Below are 15,502 nucleotides of genomic sequence, written 5' to 3' on the forward strand. Positions count from 1 at the left end.
TTTTGTCCCAGTATGGAACTCCTCAGTAGTGCTCACTGGTGACTAGCTTCAACATTGATTTCTTGGAGTTCTAGTGAGAAATCGTGACCAATGGAGTTCAACCATGTCTGTTATGAGGCAGTTAACCACTGAAGACAATGGTGGACGTTTGCTCAATATCGTGGATTGGTTAAGTTAGACATTACGACTATTGAATGCCGGCTCAGTGGTATAGAGGTTAAGCGGTCGGGCGAGACTGAAGGTCCTGGATTCGAGTCCCTTCGGTGAGGGATCTTGGATGCTCACTGTTTAGTCCTGTGCTAGAACGAAACGAAAACATAATGTTTCCAGGTTCCTAATGGTGGTCGAACATTGTTCCATTCATAATATATCAACAAATTTAATTCATAATCCATGCAAAAATAAATATAAATTCTAAGATGAAAGCACCTAACTAGCATGTTATTTATTTAATTTTAGTACAAATTTATGGTTAACTAACTTTTACTTCTGAGTTGTGCAAAAATACCATCATAATTAATCAATAAAAAGGAATTTATCGACTGAACTTTTAAAAGTATCAAAAAACAGCTATTCGGTGATAACAATCAATGTATAACGGTCAAATAAGAGACTAGTATTCGAAAAATACATATTCCTTCTGAAGTCACTAATTCACATACCTCATTTCAAACTCATAATAACTCAATATCGTAGACTAACATCCCTCACCTTAATTATTTTTCACAATAGATTAGTGAAGGAATGCTGGTTGATAATCTATGATTCATATCTAGTTAGAAAAGTGTTCTGATGGAACATTTGAAGAACGCGTGAATTTATTAACAAGTCCTTCTCACTCATTAAGGGAAAATTTCTGTCAAAAATTTAACCTTTACATCGAACCTAAAATATAATGAGATCATAGAAGATAAAAGCAGTATCGCTTGTAAAACAGCTTACTCTTTTAGGTTAGCAACCTGATCTTTTATCTCTTAATGTTAATAAATCCTTTCTGATTACGAAAACTGCTAAAACATGTGGTCATAAACGTTCTTAAGAATAGACGTACTATAAAAACTCATTCTTCCTTTCAACAAAAGCTCATGATACCACATGCTAAGGCAAATTGGTTAAAGACTCGCTTGAAAAAACAAGTCTTCAGAAATAAGAGATCCGATCTTGTGTATTTCAGTCTCTCAAAATTTCTTTTCAGAAATGTGGTTGTGAGTTGAAGAAATAGATACATCTAAAAGTTTTATTCTTCAACACAAACTAGAATGATCTGAAAAAAGTAAAGGAATTGAAGCTATTCATTATATGATAAACCAAAACGGTCAGTCCTCCGAACACATTTAAATCTTGTACGTGAATAACATATATTAACTACGATCTCATATAAGTCAGGTATAGAATCCGAAATGTACTCTTATCCAAATTTTAGAGTTCATCAAGGACTAATGACAAAAAGTGAAACCTCCATGAATGGCTTGTTTAAACAACTGTTAAATCTTGATGATCATTGACCTGAAGTATGAAATTGAATCCAAAGAACTGATAACAAAAAGAATTCACATGGTCATGGCTGGTTTGCGTTACAACTCTCCTGCTAGTTTTGAATTATAATAGGCTTCAAATTATTTACTCATCTAAAGTGCCTGATTTGGCCCAAAACCTCCCTATTATTACCTTTGCAGTGTACAATTCTCTGTAGCTTAACATCATTGGTAAATATTAAGATGGATTACTTTGTCATTCATTGTGGATCATTTGCATAAAGTTAGAATAGAACAGGGTTAAAATAAAATTTTACCATGTTTATTCGAGATTTGAACATATTTATTTAACAGACAATTTTGAGAATTAAAATCATCACTTTCCATTAAACTAACTACATGTTAACACTTGATTAGTAACATAATCTATACTTTCAAAAGCACAAATAGTATATCTATTTACCTTTAAAAGGATTTTCACAATTAAAAGTAGAACTTAAAATTTCGAAATATTATAGAAGATTCTGCAACATACTTGATAATAATACAAATACAATTGATTATCTATTATATTATAAATGACAAAATAAACCATTAGCAAACAAAATTTATAAAAATCAAACATCGACGGCATCAATTGAAAGCCACATTTTTAACGAACGAGCTTCTGATACTATAATAAATGTACAATTTCAAAATTACTTTATAATTATGAAACACCGCTATCATTCAGATCTATCTCCAGTTAAATTTAAACAAATTGCAAATTTCATTACTTGGTAGCATTAAATTTTTTAAAAAAAAATGAATATGTTATGCAACTGTTATCCTGTAATGTTTCAATTTCATTCTGTCACTCATTGCTAAAATAGATTTTGTCATTTATGTATGCATACCTTTACAGGTAAAAACTATTTAAGGTTATTAATCATATAGTTACATGTACATGGATTCGAAAACATGTCAGTCAACTTTATTTAAAGAACTAAACTAATACTCATGTTTTCTTAGTAATTCCTGACAAGAATCGTCAGAAAAAATTAATCAGTAAAGAGAATAAGCGAAAAGAGCAAACTAAAAAAACCTTTTGTTTAGAAAAATTAAAATTTCATTTTGCTCAGTAATTCGAAACTAAAAATAACAAGTGTCAATAAATCATTATTAAAATATGGTTTGTGTGTATAAATAAATAAATGTGTAATTTTATTCCGTTTTTGTAGTTTACGTTAAGCACGAAAGTCTAGCTAGTTGTTTCAGTCTAATACTGAACTCCTCAGTAATATGCATCAACAATTCCACTAGATATAAATTAAGAAGTTTCGGTTCTTGATATAAATGAAAAAAACGAACAATGTATACAAAACTGTCATGCCAATAAAAGTCGCGTTCCTACTGTCGACTAACTCCGACATTATGTTGAGAGTCATAGAAAACCGAAGAGCACTGAAGAACAGTTTCATTGTAGCCCAGGGCTCTTTAGTATTTTGCGCCCACAACTGAGAACGAGATCAAAACAGTCAGAGTATAACTAACTCATTAACAACTCTACTGGGTCCATAGATCACATTTTATCTTCATAAATTTTTTAGATTCATCTCAAAATAGTTGTCAAGCATATCACTAGTCAGTAAATGTATTTAACTCAAGAGAGTTTCCTACGTAACAGGCTGATTTGATAATATATTGAAACTAATATTATTCAAGGGTTCTTTTCTGAAAATAACAGTAATGAATTGATTTAGTATATTTAGGATCTTTTTGTAAAATAAGTGTATTTTGTAAATAAACATTGTAAAAATTCATATTTTGCGCATACTTATTAAATAAATACACTGAAAAAATTATTATTATCAATTCACCAAGAATCCACCACTAATTCTGTTCTGATTTTCTGGTCTAGATACATAATAGGTAAAGTTAATGTATAAGTCTGTATTTTTCAAGCATTTAGCTATAACTGGTCAAGGTTATGAATGTCAGTCTACATTTTAGAAATTTGATTTTCAGAAAAAGGTAGATTGTTTCATCAACATTCAATAAAAGCAAAATAGTTTCTTCGTTATAAACAAACAGACAACATTTGGTTACCAATAATTGTGGAATTAGAATGAAGTTGTAAATATTTTGCGATTACGAATGCCAACAACATGTGACACGGATGGCTATACGAAGGCAATCCTCAGAGGATGCGCATATTATAATAAAGAATCATCAAGAATGCTTCTTAATATCAATAACGAGATAACTTAAATCTTTACTAATATTTACTAATACTAATCTTAACATTACACTCATTGAACAGGCTAGTGGATATATAGACTCAGTGGCTTAATGAATAACACTTTGAGTGTTTGGAGCTGATGGTACTGGATCCGAGTCCTGGTGTGAATTACAACAGTGAGTTTGAAGTATTTCCGACTGACAATTTCCAGGTAGAACCAAACACTCATTCTGCTGATAAGCAAATAAACTCTTCTACGTAAATAACAGAGTTACACTAAACTAACTCCAAATTTATGAAATGACTAAATAAAAATATCAATTTTGTTTATACACAAAGAAACAACTCATTCTTCTTTATTTCTATTCTAAAAATTTTAATTTTATAGACTCATAGTTGTTTAACGGAATTTATGAATCATGCTATTTCATCAACAAGTCCTGTAATACATCTGTTCTCATTGAATCCACTAGAATATTCTGACAGTAATTCAAAAGCACATGTTGGATTTCTATGTGTTGTTCAAAAGAATGGAATTTTAACACTATATAATATAGCTGTATGTTGAGAATATTATTTTTTTTTAAAATCTTTTTTACTTTATTGTTTTGTAACAAATTTGTAGCGTTAATGAAAAGAACAATGTCTATTGATAAATGAACACACATAAACGTATACAGAGATATAGGAATACATTGAATTGAGGTTTCTATGAGAAAAGAGAGATTCATTTATTGTCATAGAATTTTGTCAATAGATACTTTTAAATAATAATGATTAAAACAAAAATTATGTAGTGAGATATTTTGAAATCTACGGGAAAAATTTGACAGTAAAATGTATGATTCTAATCATTTAAACAATATTAAAATTTTATTTAAATAATAGATTTTCTGTAAGAAATAGTGTAAGTTTATTTATTACAAATTCTCATTTTTATTGACATAACCATTTAATGAATGAACAATTAAGAAGCGGTATATCAAAAAAAGTGAGATACCCGTGAGTAATTAGGGAGAAAATAACAAAGTTATTGTCATTAATACGTAGCAACAATTGAAGTTTATTTACTTTAGTGAAGAATAGTAAGATTCAAATTGTATTCCTAATACGGTATTTAAAATTTCCTTATCAAATATATTTTGACTAAATGGTATCGATTATCATCTAATTTCATTCAACTGTAAAATGATAATTTTAGGTGCTAAATGTATTTATAAGCTTCTCTCTACTCATGTCTAATGTGCGGATAACTTCGAAGTGGTAATATGTTTCCTCGGCAAAACATCAGATGGTGTTTTATCGTTGTATTAAGGCTTTGTAACAACTATTGAATTTTAAATTTTGCATAACGAACCAATCTTAGTTAAACATTTACTGAAAACCGGGAAGTGTTAAAAAGTTGTTTCCTCTTAGTACGGAATTCCTCACCTCAGTGTACACTAATGAATCTGTCAAGGATGAAACCTAGAACCTTCAGATTTCACATAGAGAACTTATCCTTTACACATTTGTAGCGGAATCCAGTAGTTTACAATCTTAAGTCCAATCACTCTATGAAACCTCGTGACTATATTCCGCCTTCATCCCACCCGACGTTGTTAAACTCCACTGGTCATTTTAGCAATCTTGTCTAAATTTAACATACCTATCTTACCATTTATAGAAATAATATATTATTGTAATAAATAAATCGTACTAAGGTCTCTGAATCTGTAGTTTCGAAATTCACATTTTTCAGCCGTTAATTATGATGATCTCATGTTCTCAGATCCGAAGAGTTTATTCGTTAATTACGTCATACTTAACTTGACATGTGACTGTAAAAATAAATTTGCACACAATGGAATCTTAACTAGTATCACAAATATACTACAAATCGAATCAGTTCATTGAAAAATTGTATAAACCGTGAAAGATGTTAATTAACAGTTTGTCATAAAGTCACAAAATGTTAACGAACTTAATACACGTGATCTATGATTACTAAGTTAAAAACTATGATTTATTTTTGTAAGCAACCTAATTAAAGTCAAATTCTTCTAAAATTCTTCTTTGTAGATGTTTGAAGAGATTATTGAATGTTATTGACATCATGAACCGACATCACTTAAAAATCTGGAAGCACTGCTCATTAGTAATATTCAGTAATCTCCACGAACCTCTGTGCTGATAATTATCAGGCTGTCACTAGTAAATAACTTTGAGAGGTAATTCTGGAATTCTCGCTGGAAGTCGTGACCAGTAAGGTTCAGATGTGTTAGTTATAAGGCAATTACCCATCAAAGACAAAGGGTGACAGCACATAGTAAAATTAAATGGAGATGAACAAATACATTATCAAATTACCACTCAGTTGTCTGTAGGTTAGATGTTTGAACATGAAACTGAAGGTTATGGGCTCGCTCTTCTGTGAGATCGTGGATGGTCACTTCTGTGGAGTACCATACTAGAATAAAAGTCTGTTCACTGCTTCTTGCTTTTTAATGAATGTATAACGGTCTAATTCGGGATTTGAATAAAAGGAACCTTCTTTGGATATCTAACTGTTATTCAAAAGGATTTTAGTTTAACGCACATTTAAGGTTCGTAATTCCTGTGGGAATTAAATATTTTATAAATCTCAAGGTAGGACTTCTAAACCTGCTTCATTCATGCAGTTAGGTTTCATCACAAACTTATTTAAAATTAGAAGTCATTTCTGGATATTTTGACATTACTAATGATAAAAAAATGATGCTCAAATATACGAATCTAATGTTTAAGAAAGAGAAACCCTTGTTTTCTTTTATATGTAGACTCGAAATATGATTTCAAGAACAATATTGGAATGTGAAGTATATTGTGCTAGTTTAATTCCATGTCAAGGTAAACTAGATCAATATTTACCTCAATCTATATTCAGTATTGATGCATATGGTTCATTAACTATTTCTCAATGGAAAATTATAACAAATAATAAAGACAGAGTTTTCAATGAACCTACAATATGTGATGAAACATTAGAGATTGGCACAAACATTTTTAAAGAGGTGGGTTTCGTTACATAAATATGTTTATAAATATATATTTATGGCAAGTAACAATTATTTTAGTTATGGACAACTTCTACAACATTTTGTTTCATCCATACATTAAGTGAGATGCTCATAAAATCAACTCTTGTTGAATGGTGCGAAGTATAAGTGGTTGCAATGATGCCTATGACCACTCAATAAAGGAAACAAAGTGCTATTGTATACTGTAATGATCTACCCTAAATTTTTCCATTCATTAAGTTTCATAAAATGCTCCATAAGGGACGTCTAACATAACTTACAAACCGCAAACCATTAGTTACAATCTCTGGATAGGCGAGACGATAACTTATGGACTAATCAACAAGAATTAATGAGTTTGTAGGTTTCATTACAACTAGATTTAAGACACCAAATGTTAAATTTTGGCTCAAGATTCATTCATATATATGGCTTTTTCAAGTATACTTGGTTCCCCTCACATAAAAATAGACCAGGACTCTCTCCCTCCCTGTTATATATATATATATATATATATATATATATATATGGAACTAAAAGTGGTAGTTTCTCCGGGATATTTGCTACTTTGTGTATAATGAAAAGATTGAATGTTAAATTGGTATTTATCATAACTCTAACTTAAACAATATAACATTTGTCATGTTAAGCAATACTTTCTAAATTAACAAACTATACTTACAAAATGATAATAATGATTTAATTGGAATTTAAAAATGGAAGTTTGACAAATAAGTAAACAAGAATTAAGTAGAGTTTGATACTTAAATTAAATAGGGGTAAAATTGTAGAAATCTGATTTCTTTCTATGATAATCAGTCTCTCTGACAATAACTTTCGATAAATAATTAATTTTAAACAAACCGTATGTACATATGTACTAATATTTCCTACAATCGTAGACTTTCTGTAAATATTCATAGTTCTTAAATGTTGTAATGAGTCAATCGTTGTTTTAATACTCATTTGATTTAACAAGCAACGTTAAACAACAAATGGAGGACATTTAAGGTCAATTGATTCAAAAATCTCAGAGACTCTTTTGTGTTTATTATCAGCTACCACCAACTCATAATCTGTGCCAGCGCCCATCCACCTCCGACTACTCTACTCATGATATGAGTGAGGTGCGTATGTTTAGACTTCCAACTAGAACTTCAGGTGCTTATCTCTGAGTAAATCACTGGCGATCATAAAATCATGGTTTGGATGGAAGAGTTTTGTGGAGATTTGTCTGGTCTTTAAAAGACCAGTGGGTGCTTACTGCTGAGAGGTCCCATAGTACCAAGACATCGATGAATAATCCTCCATAGTTTTTATTATTATCCCTAGTTAGCCCTTGGCAAATTCTACTGGTAAATTATGGGACTCCTCACAACAGTTCTGCACGCAATATTCTCTGTATATTCAATATTTTTTAAAGTTATATTAGTGACATACTTACATCAAACTAGTGAATGATTTTAAAGTAATTGAATAATACAAAATATTTCCTTTGTTCTGTTGTTCACTTTTACCAAAACAATAAAATAAAAATCTACTCAGATATCACGTAAAGGAAAACTTGGAGATTTTAAATATTGTACATACATTCATGACAACTTACGTTCACAACCCAATGGTGAATTGATATTACACAAAACAACCTTGAATAATAATAACCCATCAATGTATTCATTAAATGATATAAATCCATGCGAATTCAGTTTTATTACTGCAGCTTATGAATGTACAAGAAGAAGAATTCTACGTTTAACCAATTGGATTTGTAAAAGCAAAGGTTTACGTAATACTGTATCATATAATAAAATTTTATCAAATGATCCTAACTCTAATTTAATTGATATGGCAGTTGTTGAAAGTGGATGTTCTGGTAGTTTATGTATGTGTTTTACAAATGAAATATTTTGGCTTAGTTTACATGTAAGTATTGAAATTGTTTTGTTTATTATTATTATTATTTATTTATTTCATACAATATCTATGGATCAAAACTGTTTTTAAGTGATGCTGTTAGGTTTGTTTTCTGACAGTTTATCATATCTTACAAACCAGCATAAATAGTAATTAATCAGTTTTAAATGATATTAAACTACAGATAAATATTTATTTTTCGATGTTTCCTTAACGTCATTCGGTTCCTTTAACAATTAATGCTAGTTTGTAGCAAAAATATTTTATTTAATCTAGTCCACACTGACTTCTTCATTATGCAAAGTTTCATGAATAACTTCAACAAATATTCGTGAGATAATGAAATCATAGTGCTTCTGATTAAATTGTTTCATGAAATAAAGGCAAACAGTATAATCTGTAAAATACTTAATAAATTTTGTTTTTATTTTCCAAGAGTTTCAAGACTTCATTACTTCTTGCATATTTATGTTGATATATAATTTGATACCATTAACTGAGATAATAAAAAAACAACTTGTAATACCGATTTCCCTCTTATCGAAATCATGTATTGTCGTGCTGACATTCCAAACTTATGTAATAATAAATTCACTTAGTATTGTTTAATTGAATATTCCCATTGATTTTTAGCACTGCAATTGAACAGTTTCTTATTGGCTTATGTGCATATTGTGGGTATTGCCTATATATTGCCTTAATTCACGAGCATTCTAAGCAAAGATGAATATTGGCTAGCAGTGGAATCCAGGGCGCGCATTTCGTCCTATTTGGGACTCGTCAGCTGAATGTACCTAAAACTCAGAGTTGATTTTCCATCTATGACTCAAACCTGGTACCGGAGTGAACCTCAACTATGAGATACAGGTAAATCCATCTGACGAGTCCCAAAAAGGACGAAACGCGCGTCCTGGATTCCACTGCTAGCCACTATTCATCTTTGCTTAGAATGTAGTATTGGTTTACTTCAGTCGTGCACAGACCAAATCGCGACACTACAGATCGTTGTGGAACAATCAGTTGAGTGGGATTCGTCACTATACATCAACTTCATCGCCTATGAGAAGGCATTTGACAGTATGGATGAATGAACATCATGGAAACTTCTTCGGCACTATGGAGTTCCTGAGAAGATCGTCAACATTCTTCAGAACTCATACGACAGACTACAGTGCAAAGTCATGCATGGAGGACAGCCGACAGATTCATTTCCAGTAGGGACCGGAGTCAGACATTGCTGTCTACTCTCCCCCTACCTCTTTCTTCTGGTGATTGACTGGATTATGAAGACCTCGACATCTGACAGGAAGCACGGAATACAATGGACATCTTAGAATCAGTTAGACGATTTTGACCACTCAGATGACCTAGCCATCCTACCTCATACACACAAACACATACAGACAAAGACAACTAGTATATCAGCAGCCTCTGCATCAGTGGACCTCAACATACACAAAGGAAAAAAGCAAGATCTTCAAATAGAACACGGAGAATGCCAAGCCAATCACATTTGACGGTGAAATTCAGGAAGATGTGGAAACATTCACGTACCTGGGAAGCATCATTGATAAACAAGGAGGACCTGATGCAGATGTTATGGTGAGTATTGGCAAAGCAAGGACCGCATTTCTACAATTGAATAACATATGAAACTCAAAACAACTATATGCATGCCAATATCAAAGTGAAAATCTTCAATACGAACGTCAAGACAGTTCTACTGTTCGGGGCTGAAACGTGGAGGACTACTACAACCATCGTGAAGAAGGTACAAGTATTAATAAACAGTTGTTAACGAAAAATAATCAACATTCACTGGCCGGATACCATCAGCAACAGCCTTCTGTGGGAGAGGTCAAACCAGCTTCTAGCTGAAGAGGAAGTTAGGAAGAGACGTTGGAAATGGATAGGACATACATTGAGGAAGTCACCAAACTGCATCACAAGGCAAGCCACAACTTGGAATCCTGAAGGAGGGCGGAAAAGTGGAAGGTCAAAGAACATATTACTCTGGGAAATAGAAACAGATATGAAAAGGATGAATAACAACTGGAAAGGAGTGGAAAGGATTACCTAGGACAGGGTTGGATGGAGAATGCTGGTGGGTAGCCTATGCTCTTGCACGAGGGGTGACAGGCGTAAGTCAGTAAGTTCATTTACAAAACTTTGAGTTGCTCTTACAAATTTCTGTAATAAGACAAAATTAGTCTTTTTATTTTCACGTGAATAAATATTTGATTTTATGTCTTCTAAAAAAATTTACCTAAATGTATAGAAATGTATTTGTGATAGATACAATTGTAGTCCTACTTAGATTTCATCATTAATTTTAACTTATTTTATGAACATATAATTATGAAATAGTACAAAGAAGTAGGGACTCAATGTTAAAGGGTGATAACATACTCAAATTCCATTTCATTCACTTTAATTAAATCAACTAGGCACAGTGTAACCACATTTCTGATATCGAAAAGTTTAGTTAAAAGTTTATCAAGTGAATATGATTACTAAATAAGAAAGCAATTATTTTTCTGCCTTAATTTGATGTTAAAATTAGTACTGTAATAGTAGGACGTTTATTAATTATCAGAATATGTTAACAGCTATTTAGACATACATATTATCATTCATAATTATTACTTTTTTGTTTTGTTCTTTTCTATTTCATAATTCGCACCATTTCAAATCAAATAATTTAAAGACATTTGATATCCTATCCAAATTTAAATTACCTACATTTATGCAACCAATTAATTGTTTAACAAAATCATGGCCACAACCAGCTGATTTAAATCAATCTCAGCATAGACGTACATGGATATCTGTAAATAGAAATCGTCTGTTAGAAATTTCTCCATTTGAAAGTCAACGTCGACTAGATATAAACGGCAGAAGTTGTTTGTTAGTTTGCCCTGTACTATCAACTGATTCACAGATTACAACTGTTTCATCGGGTTTAGGTATTACACCCATTGTAAGTAAAACAACTCTATTTCTTAATATATATATATATATATATAATTTTATTTTGCAATATATTAAGTGAAAATGTTTATATTACAGAGGTCTAAGATGTACAACAAATATTAAGAAAACGCTGGTGTTTTACAATATGTGTATAAACATAGTGGCATTAACATACTACTAGAATTGAATAACTGTTTTGAATAATTGTCTTTGATTATATTTCTTTCTTATTTTTTCCACTAAAATATTGAATATTACATACCATGTTGTCTTATCAACCTACAATGTATGTTCATTTTCCCCCAAAGCATGATACCGTGTACATATTATTTTTTATTATTGAAATAACTGATATACGATCAGCATACAAATTAGTTATCTAGGCAGATTATCTACATATTCATCATTGAAAAGAACTAAACAGTAAGTAGTAACTTTAATGTGCACGTGAGAAATCAACAAAAATAACTTCGTTTCTTTACCTTGAAAGTAAAATTTAAATATGTTCATCATCCATCTCTTCTAGTATTTTATAATTACATTGATTAGGAACATTTGACCGTGGAACTAAATATCTTGAATGATGGTTGAACTTTGATTTTACTCTCATCCAAAATCGATAGACCATCTCAATCTCACTTTTTTAATAAATACAATAATATATCATTACTTATTTGATCATTTAAACATCACCAGAATGAGACTGAATCATTTACATGAAGATGGCTGATAATTCTTTGCTGATTTTAACCAGTTTAACTGAGTTTGAAATGTGAGACTAGACCTTAGTAAGCGGCATTTATAATGAAATGTAGTTAGTTACAATTCTGATCGTTTCACGACAATTTAGAAGAAAACTATGTTGTTGAAAAAAGTCAAGATCCATTTAGCAGTTGTGTATCTTAACTAGCTCATTATATGTAACCACTCAAATTCTTATTGACCTTGATCTTCTTTAAGTCTACTGATCAAATCTATAGATTTTGTAATGTTGTTAGTGTATAAAAATTCATAATGTTTGGAACAGTTATCAGCAAAGATATGTTTATTATTTCTGCTATTGAATGAAAAAAGTGATCACTTATATACAAGTTACAAATTTTTACAAATAGCCGAAAGAATAGGTGACCATAAGTATGAAATTAGACTAAATACAGATGTTAGTGTTAAACAATTGACTTTTGAGTTTAATCACTTATAAATATTCAACAACACAGATGCATACACAAAGACAAATCCATGCCTGAAGGAATTTTCTCGCACACATAAATCTAGTATAACTGCATTTATGGTAATTGTTTTAGGCACTTGAGAAATTCAGTGGTTAACACCAAAGGCTGAAACGTTTGTCTACAGTGGTTTTTCGCTATTTTGCATACAGAATGTTGAAGGACGATGTTTTTTCCGAGTCTTTACTAAAGATTTTAATTGTCTGTCAAGAATTACTGCTTTAGTATGATAGATAATCCCGATAATTTTGAGAAAAGTGAAATTCCATGACATTATACTCAGTGACAGGCAATACTTCCTTGTGAAGTTTGCTCTTTAAATGAGAGGAGAAATTGTTTGTTAATAATCGTAACACACGTTTATTCAATTATTTTTGTTGTAAGACAATGGTAGTGATTTATTCATCAAAACTTTAACCTTAATATAGTTGTAATATTACATGTTTAATTTTTAATCCGTTTTTTTCCTCGAAAATCAGTTGATAGACGCGATAAATTTTAATTATTGTGATGAAATCCCATCGGTACATGGAGTTCCATGACTGATTGTGAAAACTTCACCCATCTATGCCATGATAGCTAATCATTTATTATCATAATTCAGCCTTTCTCAAATCAAGCAAATTGAAATCAATAATCCATAGGTTTAGAAATATATATCCTCAACGACTTAATCACACATTCATGTACTAGTGAATACAGACCTAATTTATGTTATGTTAAGCTTTTGTTGTCAATAAGAGTACATCAACTGGCGTTTTAATAACATTACATATAGACCCCTGTGATTGAAAAACCCATGTCCACTAAGCACAAATATCAGTGTTATATATAAGTAAACCATGTTCTAGAACGCTGATCATACTCTTTTATTTTTACCAACAAACGTTTATTTCCCCGACATTTTAGTTAGTATACGTTTTCCAAAACTTTTGAACAAATAATTTCCCCAATCATATTCTTGATTAATAGATCCCAATAATTATACCACAGATAATAACCGTGGGGGGGACTGAAAACATATTTTATTCTAAAACATTATTATCTCCCAACACAAATCAATTGTACATTTTAGAATCAAGTACGTATACAGAAAAATTTATGCAAATTAAATTATAAACTTCCAAATTTAAGATTGCTACTTTTAGTGAGAATCACTATTACGAACCACTGTTATAACAATAATTGTATGACACATAGTTTAATGTCACAATACATTTGACATTGTTTATTAATTTAGATTGCAACAGCTTTAGAGAATGGTGAAATTCATATAACACTTGTTCCTGAATCTTGTTTTAGTTGTATGGTAAGTCTCAATTATTTGAAAAATCTGTCTATTGTTGATTTATTTACTCGGAACATTTGATGCTTTTCGAATATATACACATCAAAGTGAATATGTAGTGTTTAAATTTCCAACCAAAATGTAAAAGTGTATTGGTCACTTGACAAACGATAATTGTTTCATGGTGATACTGTATACTTTTTCAGTTGTTTCATTCAAACATTATTGACTACGCTGTTTTAGGACGGAATAAGTTTCAAACGAAGATCATCAGATATGGATTCAACAGATAAAAAACTGCATGATATTTACCAGCTGGATAAGATTAATTCATATCAGTCCGCTTAAGCTTATGGAGCACAGTGATGACATGAAATGTATATCCAGAATCCGTTTGCTCCTCCTCTTTTTCAGCTTATTCTAAGTGTACAGTCACTTAGATAAATGTATATTGAAGAGTTATAGGTTACACGAAATCCTGCTCCGTGTTAAAGATGCTACCAATTAATTAGTTTTTAATGATGAAAAACAAATATTTCATTTATAAAAGAACTAGTTTATTGACCGGAACACCAAATACGTTTAGTATCTCCATGGTAAAGAAATAGAAATATTCTTCCACCTGTTTCTCGTCAGTAAACAATGTAGTTTATTCGCTGATGAAAAAAACGATAGCTTTATTTAATAAATTTGCACAGCGATTAGGCACAAGCCTGTGATTACTTATTTTCGCCTATTACTTAAGTTAATTGTCTTTTACGATTGTTAATGATTCACTAGTTGACATCATTTTGAATAAGGACTTGTTGTATAAGTGCCCTAAACTATTGCACAATATCTTGCAGTGAACCTAATCACAGCATTATTATTATAATGTGTGTACAGGAAGCTTATACCACGAAATACGTCAATTAGTTTACATTTGCCAGTGTGTCATAAGAAAGTAGAAGCTCTGATAACAGAAATTGCTCGCTCCACCACATACGCTAATAGTGTTTCAATAATATTTTGGATAATGCCGATTCAAATCCCAAGGAGAGCATCGATTCTCTCAAAACCAAAAGCGCACTTTTCAGACGAGTGTCGGCTAGCACGAAATCTATAATAAGTGTTTCCTGAGGCCTAACTTCAACCACTTACCAATCCTCACATGTCTGAGATAAAATGTACTGAATCTAGATCACCAATATACCATAACAGATATGAAGTAAATCGAGACAAGCGACCAGTTTACTCTTGATGTTAGTCTTCTCTTTATAACTCCAAAGTCTACCCTCCTATACATAATAATAGTAGTAATATGCAAGCTTATTTAATACGGAAAAATATTGGTCATGAAAGTTAGTTACATCGCAATGTACTAA

General features: G+C 31.1%; 1 protein-coding gene across 1 annotated transcript in view; it reads left to right on the forward strand.

The window, feature by feature from the left end:
* Nucleotides 1-15,502, forward strand: part of Smp_156420 (putative zinc finger domain protein) — a gene marked incomplete at both ends in the record, with an annotated part of 61,701 nt that overhangs the window by 43,382 nt on the left and 2,817 nt on the right. The window contains 5 exons of the mRNA XM_018794892.1: nt 4,085-4,255; nt 6,495-6,728; nt 8,280-8,616; nt 11,438-11,628; nt 14,091-14,159. Of these exons, the coding sequence (XP_018649259.1) occupies nt 4,085-4,255; nt 6,495-6,728; nt 8,280-8,616; nt 11,438-11,628; nt 14,091-14,159 (1,002 nt within the window). The remainder of the gene's footprint in view (nt 1-4,084; nt 4,256-6,494; nt 6,729-8,279; nt 8,617-11,437; nt 11,629-14,090; nt 14,160-15,502) is intronic.

This window comes from Schistosoma mansoni, chromosome 1 (assembly GCF_000237925.1).
Source record: "Schistosoma mansoni strain Puerto Rico chromosome 1, complete genome".
Taxonomy (NCBI): domain Eukaryota; kingdom Metazoa; phylum Platyhelminthes; class Trematoda; order Strigeidida; family Schistosomatidae; genus Schistosoma; species Schistosoma mansoni.